The sequence below is a fragment of the Mesoplodon bidens genome (genome assembly GCF_964165515.1).
Source record: "Mesoplodon bidens genome assembly, chromosome: 17".
In the NCBI taxonomy this organism is placed as follows: domain Eukaryota; kingdom Metazoa; phylum Chordata; class Mammalia; order Artiodactyla; family Ziphiidae; genus Mesoplodon; species Mesoplodon bidens.
Genome location: NC_138174.1, coordinates 17,662,599 through 17,680,836, shown reverse-complemented (window position 1 = coordinate 17,680,836; position 18,238 = coordinate 17,662,599). Strand labels below are relative to the sequence as shown.

The 18,238-nt window shown below is 37.6% G+C and overlaps 1 protein-coding gene across 2 annotated transcripts; it reads right to left on the bottom strand.

Annotated features, from left to right (window-relative positions):
* Nucleotides 1-1,118: 1,118 nt before the first annotated feature.
* Nucleotides 1,119-17,886, bottom strand: SPRYD7 (SPRY domain containing 7). Of its 2 annotated transcripts, XM_081214411.1 has the most exons (5): nt 17,531-17,879; nt 12,321-12,437; nt 9,985-10,151; nt 5,339-5,441; nt 1,119-2,006 (listed from the first exon to the last, which is right to left on the bottom strand). In XM_081214411.1, the coding sequence occupies exons 1-5, from the start codon at nt 17,634-17,636 to the stop codon at nt 1,909-1,911; spliced, it is 591 nt and encodes a 196-aa protein (XP_081070537.1). In that variant the 5' UTR covers nt 17,637-17,879; the 3' UTR covers nt 1,119-1,908. The 2 variants fall into 2 exon arrangements, with proteins under 2 accessions (XP_081070537.1, XP_081070538.1); XM_081214412.1 differs by lacking the exon at nt 5,339-5,441 and having other exon boundaries at nt 17,531-17,886.
* Nucleotides 17,887-18,238: the final 352 nt, after the last annotated feature.

The window sequence follows — 18,238 nt, the reverse complement described above, 5'->3', positions numbered from 1 at the left end:
TATGATTCGAGGTAGCAAAGATAGTCTTAAGAATATGATGATTAAAAAAAAAGTTTGGCTTTTAAAAAAATAAATAAGAGGTAGATAACATTATAAAGAGAGCAAAGAGTAGTTATATTAATTCTCTTTCCGAAGTAAGCATATTCTTTATGAATTAAAACTACTAGGCCAGAAAGTCAGATAAAAATGCATAAACAATATAAAGTTAGTTCAATTCTATATAACTACAGAGGTAAATTTGGGATCTATGTAAATAGATGTTACTCAAGTATATACATGTTTTCAAAACACATTGTCACATTTGTGTCTATCAATTGAACAATAAATAAATATTGTGCAGGATTCTTTTGTCTATGGGTCAAAAATAGTCTTAAATCCTTAGAAAATTTAGAGTAGGCAATCATTCTCAAAGAATTCTCTCCTGAGCAGTGGTTCTCAATCTTTTGCGTGGATCAGAATCACCCGAAGGGCTTGTTCAAACACAGATTCCTGGGTGCTATCCCCAGCAGTTTCTGATTCAGTGGGTCGGGGGTGGGGCCTGAGTGTCCATTTCTAACAAGTTCTCAAGTGAGGCCAAGGCTGACGGTCTGAAGGCCACACTATGAAAACCACTGAGCAGAGTCAACAAAGAAGCTACGTTCATTAATTGCCTACGATGACGAAGGTGTTTTATGTATATAATATTATTTAACTAGTTACAGAATCTCATCAAGGGTATGATTATCCCTTTTATAAATGAGGAACCTGAGCTCAGAAAGAATGAGGAACTTGCCTGAAGAGATAAGGGGATCAGGTGGCAAAACTACAATTCAGATCTCCTTCAATTCTAAAGCCCTGTTTTTCTAGTACAACATATTGCTCCACGTTGGTAAAGGAGTGAAACGCATGCATCCTTTGCATGCCCATCTCGAAAGGAGACTGTACCAGATATAGAAAGTGATTTGTTCAGCTTAGTAGGGTGTTATCTAAAGGTCAGGGATTCTTCCTGAAAACTAGGCAAAGGCTCAGGGTCGTGGAGAGAATTCACTTATCTCCAAACTTCTGAAATAATCAAGGGTGAAGTGAATTACTGTATAATTAACAAAACAGGAAGAACATGTATTTAATATGGTACTGAATAGTCCTTAATTACTAATATTTTATTATTCCTTACAGAAAAATGCACATTTAAACGAAAGTCCTTAAAAGAATAATCTCATTTCCACTTAAGTTGAAAGCATGATACTATTCTAAATGTCTGCTGTGTACACTACATCACCAAACAACCACTACTTACTCAGGTGTTGAAGTAACACAGCATGACGGTCTTCAACAAAATACTCTGACAGCTACTACGACACTTATCTCCTTTCACAAAGAAAATCAAAAGCAATGACATACAAACAAAATAAGCAATTTAAATTTTAAGAAAAGTGGTACATTTTATAGTAAATAAATCGCCAAAAATGAAGTTGCCAAAAACATAAATTTGTCACTTTGTTATACTCTATATAAAAGACACTGAGACACAAAATTATTGGACTGCAGACTTAAAATAGTTAATGAGGTCTACACTTCAGAATGACAAAAACCTCCACCCAACTCTGTATCTCTATCAAAACAAATATTTTGCATTAAGAAAGATTCCCTTTTAAATATCTATATACGTATTTCCATTTAATACTGTTAATCAAACCCACAGTCATATTTATTTAAATAAGAATTAAATAAACTGCCCCAAGTGCTGATTTCATTATCACAAAACCTAAATCACAACTTCAGGATGGTATATTGTATACATTGGTTCCTTAGATAACATTAACGAGCATATTTTTAAGGATATATTGTCATCTGTAGGTCAGGTAAAGCTTTATTAAATGGTAAACACTTTTAACAGTGCAGAAATACAAGTTTCAAAAACAAATACATTCAGAAGATCTGCTGTTCAAATAATATCTTTTCAAAACCAGGTGGAGGAGTATGATAAAATTCACTGAACTGGCAATCCAAAATTGCACTGTCATCAACTAGAGATAGAAAAAAAGAAAATAAATTAGAAGCAAACACCTTAATTTGAATGAATACATAAATTATAAACTGTTTTCATAATGCCATAGTATTAATAGGCAGGAAGAATAAACTCATATGCTATCCAGGTTACAAAACATGATCCTATTGGGTAAAAATAACCACAATGAAGAATAAAATCTATCAAGAACACTGAAAGGAAATACATCAAAATATTATTAATAATTATTTCTAGATGATGTAAATATCGGTAATTTGAGTTTTTCCTTACTTACCTACCTGTCTCTTCTCAATTTTACACATTAAGATAAATTACTTCTTAAAAAATATTTTATTAAAAAAATTATAGATTCACAAAGAGTAGCAAAAATAATACAGAAAGTCCTGTGTACCCTTCACTCAGCTTCCCCTAGTGGTAACATCTTACACAACTACAGTATAATATCCAAACCAGAAAACTAACACTGATACTAACACTGTTCATTAGACTGCAGGCCTTACTTAGCTTCTACACATTTTTACCAGCATTTACTCAAGAGAAATGAATGCATATATCCACACAAAGCCTTGTACATGAATGTTCACAGCACCTTTATTTATAATGGCCAAAAACTGGAAACAACTAAATATCCATTAACAGGTGAAGGGAAAAAACAACTGTGATATATCCACACAATGAACAATACTACTTGGTAATAAAAATCAATGAATTGTTGATACATGCTACAACATGGATAAATCTTAAAATAATTATGCTGAGTAAAAGCCAGACAAAAAAAGAATACAAATTGTATGATTCTATTTATATAATACTCTAAAAATGCAAGATAATTTGTAGTGACAGAAAGCAGATAGTGGCTGCATGGGGTGGGTGGGGAGAGGTGAGCAGAAAGCATTAAAAGGGGGCAGGAGGAAACTTAAGGGTGATGAATATGTTCATTATCCTGACTATAGTGACGATATGGGTGTTCACTTTATAGCTACTTGTTAAACTGCACATATATGTTTAATACACATTAGTATTTTATACTTCATAATAAATGCGGAAAAAAAGTTAAGTACTGGATTTGACATTCATGAAGTCACTAGTGATTTTAACAAGCGTGGCTTCAGTGAAGTGGTGGTAAAGGCAGCCACACCGGTTGAAGAACAGGTGAACGATACAATATAAACAGTGATGGAAGCTATTCTATAAGAAATGCAGCCATATAAGAAGGGTAAACAGAGGACTGGTGAGGGTATGAGTTTAAGGGAGGGTATTTTGGAATGAGAATGATTCAGAATGTTCAACAGACATTGAAGAGAGAGGTTGATGACATGAGACAGAGACGAAATAATGACAGTAAAGTCCCAGAGTTGGGGAGTTTGAAATCTCGACCAGAGACTGAGTTTCTTGAACATGAAGGGCACCACTTCCTCTAAGATGGGATGGGAAGAAGGCAAGACTGGAGTAGATCCAGAAAAGCTTCAGGAGGATGGGGAGGAAAGCTGGAGTTTACCACTGATGGTCTGTTTCTCTATAAAGTGGGAGGGAAGGTCAATCTATGGAGAATGAATAGGGAATTGAAGAACTACGATGAAAGTCTGGAACGTGCAGAGCTGTAACAACACTTTTCTTTAGTGTTACGCAGTGTTGCCTCTCCATAGGCTGAATGCAAGAACTGACAAAATGAATGACTGGATGGATCTAGGATTAGGGATGGGATAGAAGACAAAGGGTAAGGGAATTTGAATTTTATTTTTATCTTTGATAGTATCTGGCTAAAATATTTAATTGGACTGATTTATCAATTTCAATTTATAAAATATATTACTATATATAATTTACTACCTTTAACTTTATTACATTTAAAATAATGCCAAATCAAAGAAACTATTTAGAATAAAAATCTCATTTGCTGTATTCATTTATAACTCAGTCATTCTACTGATATTTATTTCATTTCTCAGACTAAACTATTTTGAATATTAAGCTACATTCCCATGTATTTAAGTAAATACATTTCTTTTAGGGCTACCCAATATTGCAAATAAACTAACCTATATCAAGTTTAAAAATACACCTTTACATGCAAAGATATGCAAAGATACAGAAGGCAAAAATCACTGAAAAGTAATAATTTAGGAAAAAAGAAGATAAATGAAAACCTTAAAATAAAGCACAGGCTATGACTGTTATTATCAAATTATTAAATATTTTTATTTGTTACTGTATATTTTTCTGCCACCCCGAACAAACACTGCTACCTTTCTAGTAAGTTACTACAAAAAAGTTAACAATTAGTTTTTATTATGGCTCAAATCCTTAGATTAATTGATTAAAGTAATTAAATGAGAAAATGTTTTTAGAGCAACTAAAACCACAGGCAGAAAAATCATATACCTGTTGATTTAAAGTTGATAACATAAAAAATGAAGAATAGAGTGATAAAGGCACAGTGTTTATGTATATTTTTTATAAAGAGAGACACCTTATTTTTTAGAGATACCAATAAAATAGTTAAGAATAAAATGGTATAATGTCTGGCATTTGCCTCAAAATACTACAAGGAGGGGGAGATGAAGAACAGGAGGACTGCAGGGAGGGGATGAAACGTGACTGGCTACTAGTTGATAATTGTTTGAAGCTGAGTGGTGGGTACATGAAAGTTCATTATTCTATTCTCTTTACTTCTATATATGTTTGAAATTTTCTGTAATAAAATTAAAGTAACTGGTACAGAGTCATCTCTAAGTAACCCAATTCTTGGAGGGATACGCTTGTACAGAAACTATAGTACTGACACATACATGGCTATCAAAAGCAAAACAATCAATATGAAACCATTCTAAGTCAATATTTCTCTCAGAGGAGCTTTAACACTTAGGTAGTTTTATAAAGGTAACCAATGCTCAATCTACTACATTTAGGTAATTTTATAAAGGTAACCAATGCTCAATCTACATGAAATTCCCATCCCTATTTCCAAAATATTCTTTACAATTACATTTCCTGGCCATCTAACCCTCTCCAACAACTGGCAGAAATATCTTTTTGTAAATTCCATAAAGCTTTTTGGAACTTTCTAGAATATAAGACTATATGATATAAAAGGGAATATGGTTATTGCATATTTAAGCATAATCATTGTACTTAGCAAGTTTATTTTTTAAATATATGGGGAATAAAAACTTTCCTTAGTCTTGCCAAGTGGGATTGTGATAACCTACGGAGTACACTACAGAGGTCCTTATTAACTTGCCCAGCCTTCTGAATGAGTTATAAAGTTAATGAAAATGCCAAGCAAAAGTTAACATATATCTAATAATGTTTAGCAATATTTTAGCTTACCATAAACAACTGGATACACTGTCCCTCGTATACCAGATGCTGGACAATGCATGTTTTTTCCATTCAAATATACATTTAATTCTACATGGTCATATGTAATACCCTAGGAAGCAAAGTAAATATTAAAAAGGGTAAAAATATACATGTTCCATAAAAACCTGAACAGTCAGAAAGCACTGATTGGGGAGCATGGAAACACAAAAAACTAAGCAAAAGGTCACAATAGCTTGTATTAAGGTTTACAATTAGGTAGAATTCACTTGAACTGAGCTAAAAAAAATTAGTGGTGATTATGTGGGGGGAAAAAGGTAAAATCCCAAGAGTCCACAATAAAGGTAAAACTAAATCTTAGTATTATATTCAGATAATCTGGATTTTATGTTCTGAATATTAAGATGATATAATTACTATATACTGTAAACAGAAAGACCTTTTAAACTCATATAGGAAACACTGCTCTTTATATATAGAATTTGATCTCAAGGGGGGAAAACAGTGAAGTTTTCACCATTAGGGATTATTATCTGTCACTGCTTTCAATTGTGATGAATTGTCTTTATACAACTTATTTCCAAAAAGAAATGATGTATTTCTGTATCTCTTTACCTTGGCTTCAAATATGTCAAGTGTATTACCAAGGTAAAGTGGGTATTTACAACGGCATATAATTGGTAATTAGTATCAAGTTGAAAAATGGAAAAACAACAGCTCAAAAGACTTTAAAAAGACAATAGAATAAAAATATATTACTTAGTACATTATTAATGGTACACAAATCACAATAACAATTATTATTATGAAAATGCTGGAAAACAAATAATCTGTATTATGTACCAAACACTATTCTAGGCACTTCAAATTTACTCATTTAATCCTCGTAAGATAGGTATTTTTATTATCCCCATTTTACTGATGAGGTAGCTAAAGCACAGAGAGGTTAAATAATTTACCTGAGTTTGCACAGTTAGGAAGTGGCAGAACTGGGATTTAACCTCATGCAGCATGGCTTCGGAAAACTTAATTGCCACGCAATTCAAAACTTCAAAACTTTTAAGAACTTTTATACTTTTAAAACTCTAAGACTTTGTACAATATTTACTAATTGAAGACAAAAAGAGAGCTTTACTTTGAAGAATTAAGAATAGACAGTGGAGACCTTTCAATAGAAACCATCACAGACCAAGAAGCAACCACTTCAAGGATTTCTGACTGTGGATAAATTATATGAACCTACAAGCTTTTAAAAGTAGAAAAAGATCTTACAGATGATCTAGTCTTAACTCCCTCACTCTCCAGTTAAGACAGCAAAGGCCCAGATGAGTCAATGTGTTAAGTGCTATAAAAGATTCTCAAATCTTAGCAAAGCCAGGGTTAGACTAAACACAGAAAGATAAACGTTGCTTTTGTTTCATTTCAGTTTACGTACTTAAATAATAAAGCTAAGTGATGGCTAGGATTAGCTTTTTTAACGAAGTCGTCTGTTTTCATTTAGAAAACATGATTACAAAAATAAATAAATAACATGATTCCACAAAAAGCAGTGTGTCTCTCCCTTTACAGGATTACCGGGAATCCAGCAGTTCAGATCAGCAGGCTGTAGTCTGGGCACCCTTCCCCACCTGGTGGCATCACCTACTGCAAGCAAGCAAATTTTCAACCCCGCCCTCCAGCACCAATACGCAGCACCGAGAGAGAAGCGAGGAAGGATGTGAGAACCCTTGCCCTCCAGCAGCAGAGTTTAAGTTCAAGTATCTTCTAACTTTATCTGTCCTTTTTTTTTTTTTTTTTTTTTTTTTGGCTTGTGCCACGTGCATGAGGGATTTTAGTTCCCCGACCAGGGCTTGAACCCATGGCCCCTGCAGTGGAAGCGCTGAGTCCTAACCACTGGACCTCCAGGGAATTCCCTTAATCCGTCCTTTTATATGCTCTAGAAACTAGGTTTGATTCTCTCATAATGATACCGAGAAATGTGATGTGTTCTAAGGATTTATCAGTAATTATTTGCAGGTTTGGTGAAGCAACTCTGAAATTAGACTGCCTGAGATCACTCCAAATAAGAAGTTATTACTTAACTTCTAATCTGTAAAATGGTAATTACAGTACCACCTATTTCACAGGGTCATTAAGAGTATTAAACAATTTAATCCCTGCCAGGCACTTAAAGCCGTTCTGGCCCATAACAGATGCTAGAGAAGTGTTTGCTATTATTATTATTGTTACACAGAATGTTTATGAAACTTCTCTGAAATTAAACTGAAAACTGCAATTTTAAAATGTAATCTGCACTTTTCAAAACTATATATAAAAGGAAAAAATAAGCATAAGCTTTTTCAGGAATGCCTCCCTGGTGCTGTAGTAGGCCCTGTTGGTACTATATGATTACTGTATAAATACAATCATTTGGTTAGATGTTGAAAGCTTGTTTTTCTAGATTCTCCTGAGAGAATGGTATATGACTGAAATTCTACACATATGAGAATGTTTTTCCTGTCTTATAATTCATTCCTCTTTTCCTATGCTATTGTCAGTAATTTAGTGAAATTTGTTCTCAAATGTTTAAACTAGGAAGATAAAGTTAATAGAGTAGGATAATGTTTTACTCTTTCAGGATTCTGCTTATATTTCATCTTTTTGAGTCCTTTTATCAGAATGGGCATAAAAACTCAAAGTCTAATTTATCTATTTATTTTAATTTTTGGCTGCATTGGGTCTTCATTGTTCTGTGTGGGCTTTCTCTAGTTGTGGCGAGCAGGGGCTACTCTTCGTTGCAGTGTGTGGGCTTCTCACTGCAGTGGCTTCTCTTGTTGTGGAGCACGGGCTCTAGGCGCACAGGCTTCAGTAGCTGCAGCATGTGAGCTCAGCAGTTGTGTCTCGCGGGCTCTAGAGCGCAGGCTCAGTAGTTGTGGTGCACGGGCTCAGTTGCTCCGCAGCATGTGGGATCTTCCTGGACAAGGGATCGAACCCGTGTCCTCTGCATTGGCAGGCGGATTCTTTTTTTTTTTTTTTTGCGGTACGCGGGCCTCTCACCGTTGTGGCCTCTCCCGTTGTGGAGCACAGGCTCTGGACGCGCAGGCCCAGCGGTCATGGCTCACGGGCCCAGCCATTCCACGGCATGTGGGATCTTCCTGGACCGGGGCACGAACCCATGTCCTCTGCATCAGTAGGTGCACTCTCAACCACTGCGCCACCAGGGAAACCCTGGCAGGCGGATTCTTAACCACTGCGCCATCAGGGAAGTCCCTCAAAGTCTAATTTAATAATGCTGACAGACTAAAAATGACATTCTTAAATCTGTCAATTTGAGGTATCAGTCACCTCAGGGAATGAGACAGGAAGGCAAGAATAACACACAGTAGAAGTTCAGTACATCAACAAAGAAAAACATTTGTTACTGATTAACCTTTCTTATGTTTGAATTTCATTTTTTAGTGTAAACAGGTTGACGGCACCAACCTGACTTCAAGATTCTCTTCCACGAAATAACCATTTGAATAAGGGTGTTCTACATTATGGGCATCTGGCAATGACCTACAAACAGAGAACCAACTATTCGAAAGGAAAAACAAGGAAAAGCAGATTTTAAAAATGGTTTATGCCTTTAGTTTCCTTTAGTTAATTTAGGAAAAACATACTTTCAATAATTTACCTATTTGAAGACTCTTCTTCACATTTTTTAAATTGCATAAAAGATCAGACCATAATTAAAAATCATTTCCACATCTTCCTTCACTCTCTTCAAAATACTGTCTACTTCTTTAATTCAATAACCTGGATTTACCTTGTTTGTTTTATCTTATTATTAGAAACTCTAATTATTTACAGATTCCTTTCAACTTGGTATGAGAGCCAGGAACCCAAGGCTCTGCGTAAGGAGACCCAAGAACTCTGTTCTCAGTCAATAGCTAATGGCCTGAACTCAGTGTATAAGGTTCTTGGACAACACTGTTTGAGAGGAAGTATCTGGAAAAAGGCAGAAAGGGATCTTTGGATTACATTTTCAATAGGGTGGCTTTGGTAGAGACTTAAATATATCTAGTTGGGAATAAAAACAGAGAAGTCAATAATATGTAACTCCTTCTATCCCCTGCTTTCTAAAAAAAGTTTTCTACAATCAAGCCTTAGAATATTGAGTCAGTTTTTTGAAGAGTTCTGAAAGTGAAGCAAGTTTAATAGGGTTATGTTTAACGAGGACCAACGCTCCTGATAAAACGCTGAACTTCTTTAACAGAAGTTCATGACAAATTAAGCAATAAATGTCAAATTTTTCTCGAGATCTCCAGCTGCAAAAATACCTAATATTTTCTAATATAAGGGTTAGCAAACTTTTAAAATTGTGGGCCAAGATTTCTTTTATGTGAGAGAAGCAGGAAATGATCAGCAGCCAACCTGTCATCAACTCTCCCTTAAATGGAAATAAGGGTTCACACTTATTTTCCTGGCCAGTGGCAGCTCTAGAAAGGACAAGGCAGTTAGGTAAGGCAGCAGCATCTGCATCAAGTGCTCTCTTTGGAAAATGTACTACCTCATTAGATCCAATTCTGGTGCTTTGGAATTCAAACCACAAACTCAGAGGCAAAACTAGAAATACTAAAAGCAGTTCAAGTTTAATAATTAACAGTGGAAAACAACTCCACAAGAAAACTCACCACCACGTCTCCCTCCTGTGGAAGGCTGTTTGCTGGCAGCCTATTTTTCTCCTCGTTGTTGTGATATAGGGCTCCATCATTTCTCATCACCAGACTGTGCACATCTCGGCCAAGAGGGATCTGATTCAAGTTAACTTTCTGAGTTGCAACGCCAATACCCCAGATTCCTAAAAATATAATAATTTAAATGCTCCCCAAATCTGCAGTATACAAATATGAAAGGAGTTGTTTTTAAAGAAAGTGGCGTATTATCACTAAACTGTTTTTTTGTTAATCTTTAAAAAAATTCTTTTAAAAGTAGTTTGCAAACTATACCATGTTCTCTTGCAGATGTAGTACAGCCTGGGAGATAAGCGAGTGGGCCCTGGAGTTGCACTGCCTAGGTTTCAATTCTGACTTTGCTATGTCATCTTGGGCACGTTACTTAACCTCCCTCTGCTTCCTCACCTGTGAACTGTGGATTCTAACAGTACTATCCTCTTAAAGTTATTAGAAGATACAGCGAGATAATCCAAGTGAAGCACTTGGAACAGTGTAAGTATTAAAAAAAAATGGGTAAGTAAAGCACAGAGGAAGTATTTTTAAAAGATACTAGCTATTGTCATTATTATTATTATTATTATTCTCTAAAAATATTATAAAGCTACACAATGAATTTAAATGGCCTGGGGTTCTATTTCAAGCACCACCTCTGAGAAGCAGGAACTTACTGTCTTTACTTTTTGCATCTATAATATGTGACAAATAATCTATGACCTGGTCAGTATCATGGAGAGGAGAAAAATAATGATAAAGTGTAAAATCATTTTCTTATCCAATACCTTAAGTCCATGAGTTTAAAACCTTTTGGTATAAATTGATTTTAAAGCAAGCAGCTCTCTTCTTAATCTAACAGAATACCTACAGCTCCTGGTTACATCTCAAAGGGTTTCCTTCTCAGTTTTTATCAAAATCAGTTAGGAGAAATTCTATAGATCGAAGAATGTTTGAAGACCATGTTGTCAATCAATCAATTTTCCTGGATTGAGTGAGACCATCAGAAAGCTACATGTCTGGACTTCACTGTCTTGGCCTCCTAAATAATTTGATTATATAATTTATCCTCCAAGGTGGGACAAGAGTGACAGCAGGTGATAATACTAATTTCATGGGACAACAGTTCTAGACAGGGTTACAGAGTCCCCTTACTCCTAAAGAACTGTGCACACTGTGATACACTTGGGCACAACTGCCTGAAGCTTTTACTAAGGGAACAATGCTACAAACTCCAATAATGCACTTATTCTAGAGATATTATTGAGGATAGCACCCTTTATAGAAAATCCACATAAAAATTTGTATTACATTTCAGGCTCAAGGAACTATTCGCTTCTCTTGAGAAAAGGTATGTTATACTTGAGAAGATTACAGTAACCAGAGACATTATGCAGCCAGTGAGTTAACTTACAAAAGAATGGAATGGAGGACAGATTCAAATTTATTTCACACACTTAAGAAAAATCAGTATTTAAAATGAGTTTAAAAAACAAGCCCCAGAGGAATATTTTATGTCATTCAAGTAAGAGTAAGAGCAGAATTAATTTACTCCACTCTAGATTTCCTATTCTGTACGTATATTACTCATGCCATGTTTCACTAGACATTTCTTTATAATAAAGCCTTAAAAAATTTCCCCATATTCAACACTGCCACAAGTTAACTAATTAATAACTATCATAATACTCATGTAGAACTGCTATACAACTCAAGAAACTTCAGAATTAAAAAAAATTTTTTTTAATTTTTAATTGAAGTATAGTTGATTTACAGATTCATTAATTTTTAAAGAGACTTTAGACTTCTATCAGAATTCTAAACCTGCCAATTGCTTCAGAAGACATTGAATCAGGGAATCTTAATAAGAGTTAAGGGAAAAACTCAGGATCATAAGATTAATTTTATCCTAAGATAAAACAGCAAGAATCTACACCTTATATGCTTGACCAAATGAAATGGTTCATCTAGCTGCCACTAATAATTAACCATATTAATAATAATGCTTGTGCCTTAAACTGAACCAGTATGTCGTGTCTTTAAAACACTTTCATAGATACAGCTCATGTGAAGCAGGAAGGGCAGCTCCTATAATCCATTTTATAGATGAGAAAACTGAACCTAATATAATGAAATTGACTAATTAAACCAGGATCACACAATAAGATGTGGAAGAAAAAGGTCTTCTAAGTAAGAGTTTAGTGTTTTTTTAATTACCTCATTAATCTTTTTCATATATTGAAAATTACTCCTCATATTTAGAATAATTAGGACTTTTAATAGTCAAGTACCATTATACCAACCTGTGGACTGGATTTTGAATTCAAAGTAGCTTTTGTTTTGATGTAAAGGTGCACTGGCTAAACAACCTCCTGTTCCACATATTCTTCTTCCATTTTTTACAATGACAACATCCGTTCCTAAACAAAAGAATATAGACACTGTGTAAAGTTTTATATTCTCTTATCCAACAATCAAGGTTAATTTCTGTTTCACTTTTAACCCTTGGTCTCCAAAAAATAGGGAGACTATATATACTTTGAAATATAAAAATACTGATAAATTATTTAAAATATTTAATTTACTTTTTTCCTGGGAGAACATTAATATTAATTTGTGGCTAGAAATCTTGTTTAATTAGGCAGTTTCAAATAAATAGTAATTCTGAATTATACTGAATATTTGAAACACTTTTAAGGTAGAAGTAGACTTTTTTTTTTTTTTGGCTGCGCCACGTGGCTTGCGGGATCTCAGTTCCCCGAACCCTGGACCACGGCAGTGAAAGCCCAGAATCCTAACCACTAGACCACCAGGGAACTCCCAGAAACAGACTTTCTTAAATTTTAGCCAATGAATCAATTTGATGATTTCATAAATATCTTGATTTAAATAAAAACATAAACACTTAAAAGAAACTGGCAAATTAGTACCATTTTCAGTTCAATCTAAGCAAATCAATCTGCTAAAAACTGACTGAATGTCTACTAGGTACAAGGTCCTATGCTAGTGCATTTTGGTCAAGTAAGAATTGAAGATGAATGGAACATGGAAAGGAACATACATCTATGTTCTTGAAATAACTGACATGGGGCTTCCCTGGTGGCGCAGTGGTTAAGAATCTGCCTGGCAATGCAGGAGACAAGGGTTCAATCCCTGGTCCAGGAAGATCCCACATGCCGCGGAGCAACTAAGCCTGTGCACTCTAGAGCCCAAGAGCCACAACTACTGAAGCCCACGCACCTAGAGTCCGTGCTCCGCAACAAGAGAAGCCACCACAATGAGAAGCCCGCGCACCACAACAAAGAGCAGCCCCTGCTCACTGCAACTAGAGGAAGCCTGCGTGCAGCAACGAACACCCAACAAAGCCAAAAAAAGAGAAAAAAAAATGGGGCTTCCCTGGTGGCGCAGTGGTTAAGAATCCGCCTGCCAATGCACGGGACACGGGTTGGAGCCCTAGTCCAGGAAGATCCCACATGCCGCGGAGCAGCTAAGCCCGTGAGCCACAACTACTGAGCCTGCGCTCTAGAATCCATTAGTCACAGCTACTGAGCCTGCGTGCCTAGAGCCCGTGCTCCACAAGAGAAGCCACTGCAATGAGAAGCCCGCGCACCACAACGAAGAGTAGCCCCCGCTCGCCACAACTAAAGAAAGCCCGTGCCCAGCAATGAAGACCGAACGCAGCCAAAAATAAATTAAAAAAAAAAAGAAATAGCTGTCATGGAAAAATGCTAATTTTAGGATTTTTTAAATGTTTGTAAGACAGCTGCTGTCAATCATATTGTAAATACGTAAACAAGATTTTAACATCATTAAATGCATTGTATTTTCATGGAAAATTTTAGTTCAAATAACATTTGATAGATGAGAGTGAGAAAAAGTCTCTTGATAATGTGACTCCAATACCAATTCTTTTCCAAATATTGATTTAGGAAAGCTTATCAGAGAGCATGAAGAAAGTTAACAAAATTCTAATACATAAGAAATATCCCGTAACATCGAGGCATGTGATTCCCAAGATCTGTAACCAGTATGACTTTTCTGGTAATAAGTGTACAAGCCAAGCAGATCTGGCTGTGAGAACTGTAGGGAACTCCTCCAGAGGGGGTTAAATAAAACTAGAACATAGTAAGAAAAGGTATTGACAGGGAGACAGGTCTCTCATTAACTCACTGTTGAATTCATACCTAAAAAATTATTTGGGACAAATACATAAGAGAAATACCAAATTGTCAGATTTTATCACAATTCTAAATTGGTTGATTTAAGAAAGACACTCTGTTATTTAAGATAAAACTAAGATCTTATTATGATTATTAAAAACTTATTAGCATCCTTTTTTTTTTTTCTAATTACAAATGTTAAACCGCAAATTCTGGGAAAGTGTCTTTATACATAATTTACATCTGGCTGCCCCATATACCTCAGCAGTTTCAACTGGAGAACATCCAGGGCCCAGCTCCTCTTTGATGGCAAAGACCATGGAGTGCTTGGCATCCAGCAGACGCTGGACAAATAACTGATACAGAAATGAATGAATATGCTCTGCTAAGTACTGTGTAGTGGACATGTAGCATCTGTTTTCCCTTTCCCAACAGACTTTGCTCTGGAGATCAAAACAGTTCCAAGGAAGCTGACTCAATCTCTGGTTTCAGGGGTACAGCTTTGACCTAGGTTAAGTCAATCAGTACATTCCACATTTCCTGGCCACAGTGACTGAGTGAAAAACGGTTATATGACCTAAGCCACTACCATCAGAGATAGTCTCAGGACTTTTGCAGAGAGAATGAAGGGATAAAGATTCCCTCAGTCTTGCTGGATCTGAATGAGGAAGCCTACAGCCCAGGGAGAGGCTGCAAGTTATCATGGATGCCAGCCTTCAGGAATAAGCAGCAGAAGACAGAGGAAAGAGATGAAAAGAAGCTCAGTCCTTAGCAGCACTGAGTCTTCCTGAAGATAGCGCTGCTTTTGTACTTTTTAAATTTACATGAACCAATAAATTTCCTTCATTGTTTCAACTGTTTTGAGTTGCAGGTTTTACAGCTTGTAACTGAAAGCATCCTAAGTGAAAAACATTTCAAAGAACTATGCAAATAAATGTTTTTTTTTCATACCCAGCAATACTTTTTGGTTCTCATACATAACTCTGAGTTGGAACCACAGAACCAACTCTGAATATACTATTATTCTCTTACTTCAATTTCATTTCTTATCTCCAAGGCATTCTGCTAGGTACTGAGATGTTTTATACAGAAAGATGGATATATTCACAGAACATTTTATAGTGTTTGTGAATCACTGGGGAATTATCTTAAGCTTATTCCATTTCTCTTTTTTAAGTACAAAGATATCGTATATTTGGATCTATGTGATTTGTACAGTTTCATTAATTATTAAGATTGCTTAGAAAGCCAAGGCAAATTTGAGTATAGCCAGAACACATATAAACATAGCCGAAGTGTATTTTTTAAAAAACGTTAGACATTTCCAAATGAATGGCATCCCTTTCAAAGTAGCTACCTTGGAAGACACTGATTTCTAAAAAGTCAATTCACAATTAAATACGGAGGTTGTGGTAAAAATGAAGATATTTATAAAAACTACTCCACAGAAAATCCCAAGAGGAATTCCAAATCGTTTTAAGTGATGCAGCATCACCAAAATAAGTGACAACTTTGAAAGAGACAACATTCATTTGCATATGACATGCATAGACTATTTTCTTAACAAAAAACAGCAATCACATTCTTTAGGTGACCTAATACAGCCTTTCACATATCCAAATACATGCATACTCACTCAGTGTGCTTCTCATATTTCAACTTAAGATCAATTGATGCTTGAAACCTGTTCCTAACTTGATGAACCTCTCCTCTTATATTATTTGCTTTCTAAAATCATGCTGCTTCTGTGATTGAAGAATTTGAATTTACTGGAAGACAGGTTAAGAAAAGTTTCCACGCAGAAGGTAATGGGGGATGACATTACTCTACTGAAAGATGCTGGGCAGCTTTGGAAAAAGGAGAACATAGTGGAATGAGTACAAGTGACTGGTTCTTCGTAGAAGAAGAGACCAGAGAAAAGGAATACTTTAAAGAGCAGATTGTAGTAATTCAGGAGTTTGGAAGTAGAGATAGAAAGAGCTAAAGCTGACCATACGCTCCAGGAACTACGTGTGGTTTTCCTTTACTGTGTTCCTAGCATCTAAAACAATGCCTACCACATAACATCAGTCAATAAATATCAGTTGGGTGAACGAATAAGTGAAATGGAAACATTTTCTGAGGGAAATTATAGAATTTGAACATGTCTATAAATGATGATGAATAAGAAATAAACAGATATACATACATATATATTTATGTATCAGGGTTCTAATTACACTTGGGATATCTAAGAATTAAAATACCCACGTACAAAGTGGTAAACAATTATCACATTTGTGATTTAGTGCATGCTATAGACATATAATGAGCAGAGTATTTCCAGATTTATAAAGAATCTGGGCCGGAGAGGGTTTTGCTATAAATATTAAGAATTCCCTTTGTTATTTCAATGCACTGTCCTTCAGCCAAAGAGATGTGGGAAAAACTGAAAGTGCAGATGTATACTTTGAAGAGAATAATCCGCAAAACAAACAGTACTCTGAAATAATTATAGTGGGAAATCTCTCCTTCTAGAACCATATTCCAGAAGCATGGAACTACATGGGACAAGTCTAAGAACAGAAATAATAAGGTGGTGAAAGAGGGTACAGAGGGGAGGAGGAGAACGTTAGGAGACAAGCTGTAAGCTCATTTGACACTGGAAGGAAAAAACATAGATGCGAAGAAGCAAAGCGCTGTTTTATTTCTGCAATAGCCTGACCTGCTGGGAAGAGGCCGGTCAGGAGAAATGACAACACCTCTAAGCGTGACTAACAGGGGTCGGACAGTGGGAGGTTTTCGTTGAAATGACAGGTTCTGACCTGAGCGGTGGCTTCAGGCTTCTGCAACTTGCCTTGTTTTGACTTTAGGAGATGAGAGGAAAATCATTTCCAATAAAACAACCGATAAATGATGGGCTAAGAGAAAGCTGTCAGGGCAGAGGAAGGAGCCGAGGACAGCTAAAGCTTTCTGAAAATGTGTGGGACTGGACTGGGGCTCGGCAGTGGAGCACTGTAGGAGGAGCACAGAGTCCTCCCCACTCCCCTCGAAGGTGACGTCTTATAAGAGTCCCAGGAGGCGGCAGCCGGGAGGACACTGCTGTGGAAACGGGTAGGTCCACACACCCATCTTCCCAAGACAGGAGCTGACAGGGCTGCGCAGCTCTGAACGCAGAGCCGGGCCGAGGTGGGGTCGGCCGGAGTCTGGAGGAGAACCGCGAGGCCAAACCGGGTCGAAGGCAGCGTCACAGGGTGAGGGACAGGGGGCGGAGCCCGGGGGGCCCCGGCAGCGTGCGGTCCTCGTGACTCTAGGCTGACCCCGACCAGCCGCGCCCGACCCGGGGTTGGGTCTGGGGAAGGGCGAGCCCTTACCCATGTGCTGCGTGTCCAGCTGCACGGCCGGCATCTCCTTCAGAGGGATGTGGCCCGTCCCGCCATCTCTGCAGCACCGCAGGCAGCAGAACACCGAGGCGGCCATAGCTCAGGGACCTCCGACGCCGCCGCCACCGCCTACCGCGCCTAGACCGCGACGACACCACCTCTCACCCCTCTGCTCCGCCTCCCGCCCCCTCCCGAGCGCCGGAGGGCGTCTGAGTGGAGCGCGGAGGCCGGTACCGCGACGCCGCAGGCCGAGAAGGAACGGCACAGGCTGAGGCGAAGCCAGCCGGGGCAGAAAATACGGAGCGCCGGCTGGAGGAGCGGGGCCGAGCCGGGGGGCGGGGCTAGTGGCGAGGCGAGGCGGAGCGCGTGCCGGACGGGCGGGGAACGGCGTGCGCCTGCGCGCGGGAGACTTTTTCCTTTCGGGCCGACCAGTCTGTGTGCAGATACTGACGGCTGCGCGAGCTTGTCTGGTCTCTACAGAAGCTCAGGGGTCTTCGGGTGCTGTATTCTTAAAACTGTGTCCCCCACTTCGACGTTATCTTTAGGGATGAGTTGACAGAGGCAATTCTGGCTGGGGGAGTGGGAGCTGATTTAGAAGAGCCCCACGGTTTCCCCCGCGCGCCCAGGAGTGAGAGAACTTTGCCTCCTGGGAGAGCCTCCGCCACACACCCCCATCACGCCCCCCCTACCGTGGCGGGT

Excerpts from the sequence above, each read along its gene's own strand:
- SPRYD7 (XM_081214411.1), bottom strand. The coding sequence starts at position 17,636 with ATGGCCGCCTCGGTGTTCTGCTGCCTGCGGTGCTGCAGAGATGGCGGG. Across the intron at positions 10,152-12,320 it reads ATTCAAAATCCAGTCCACAG|GAATCTGGGGTATTGGCGTT; the intron begins GTTGGTATAATG and ends TTATATTTTTAG. Across the intron at positions 2,007-5,338 it reads AGTGTATCCAGTTGTTTATG|TTGATGACAGTGCAATTTTG; the intron begins GTAAGCTAAAAT and ends TTCTATCTCTAG.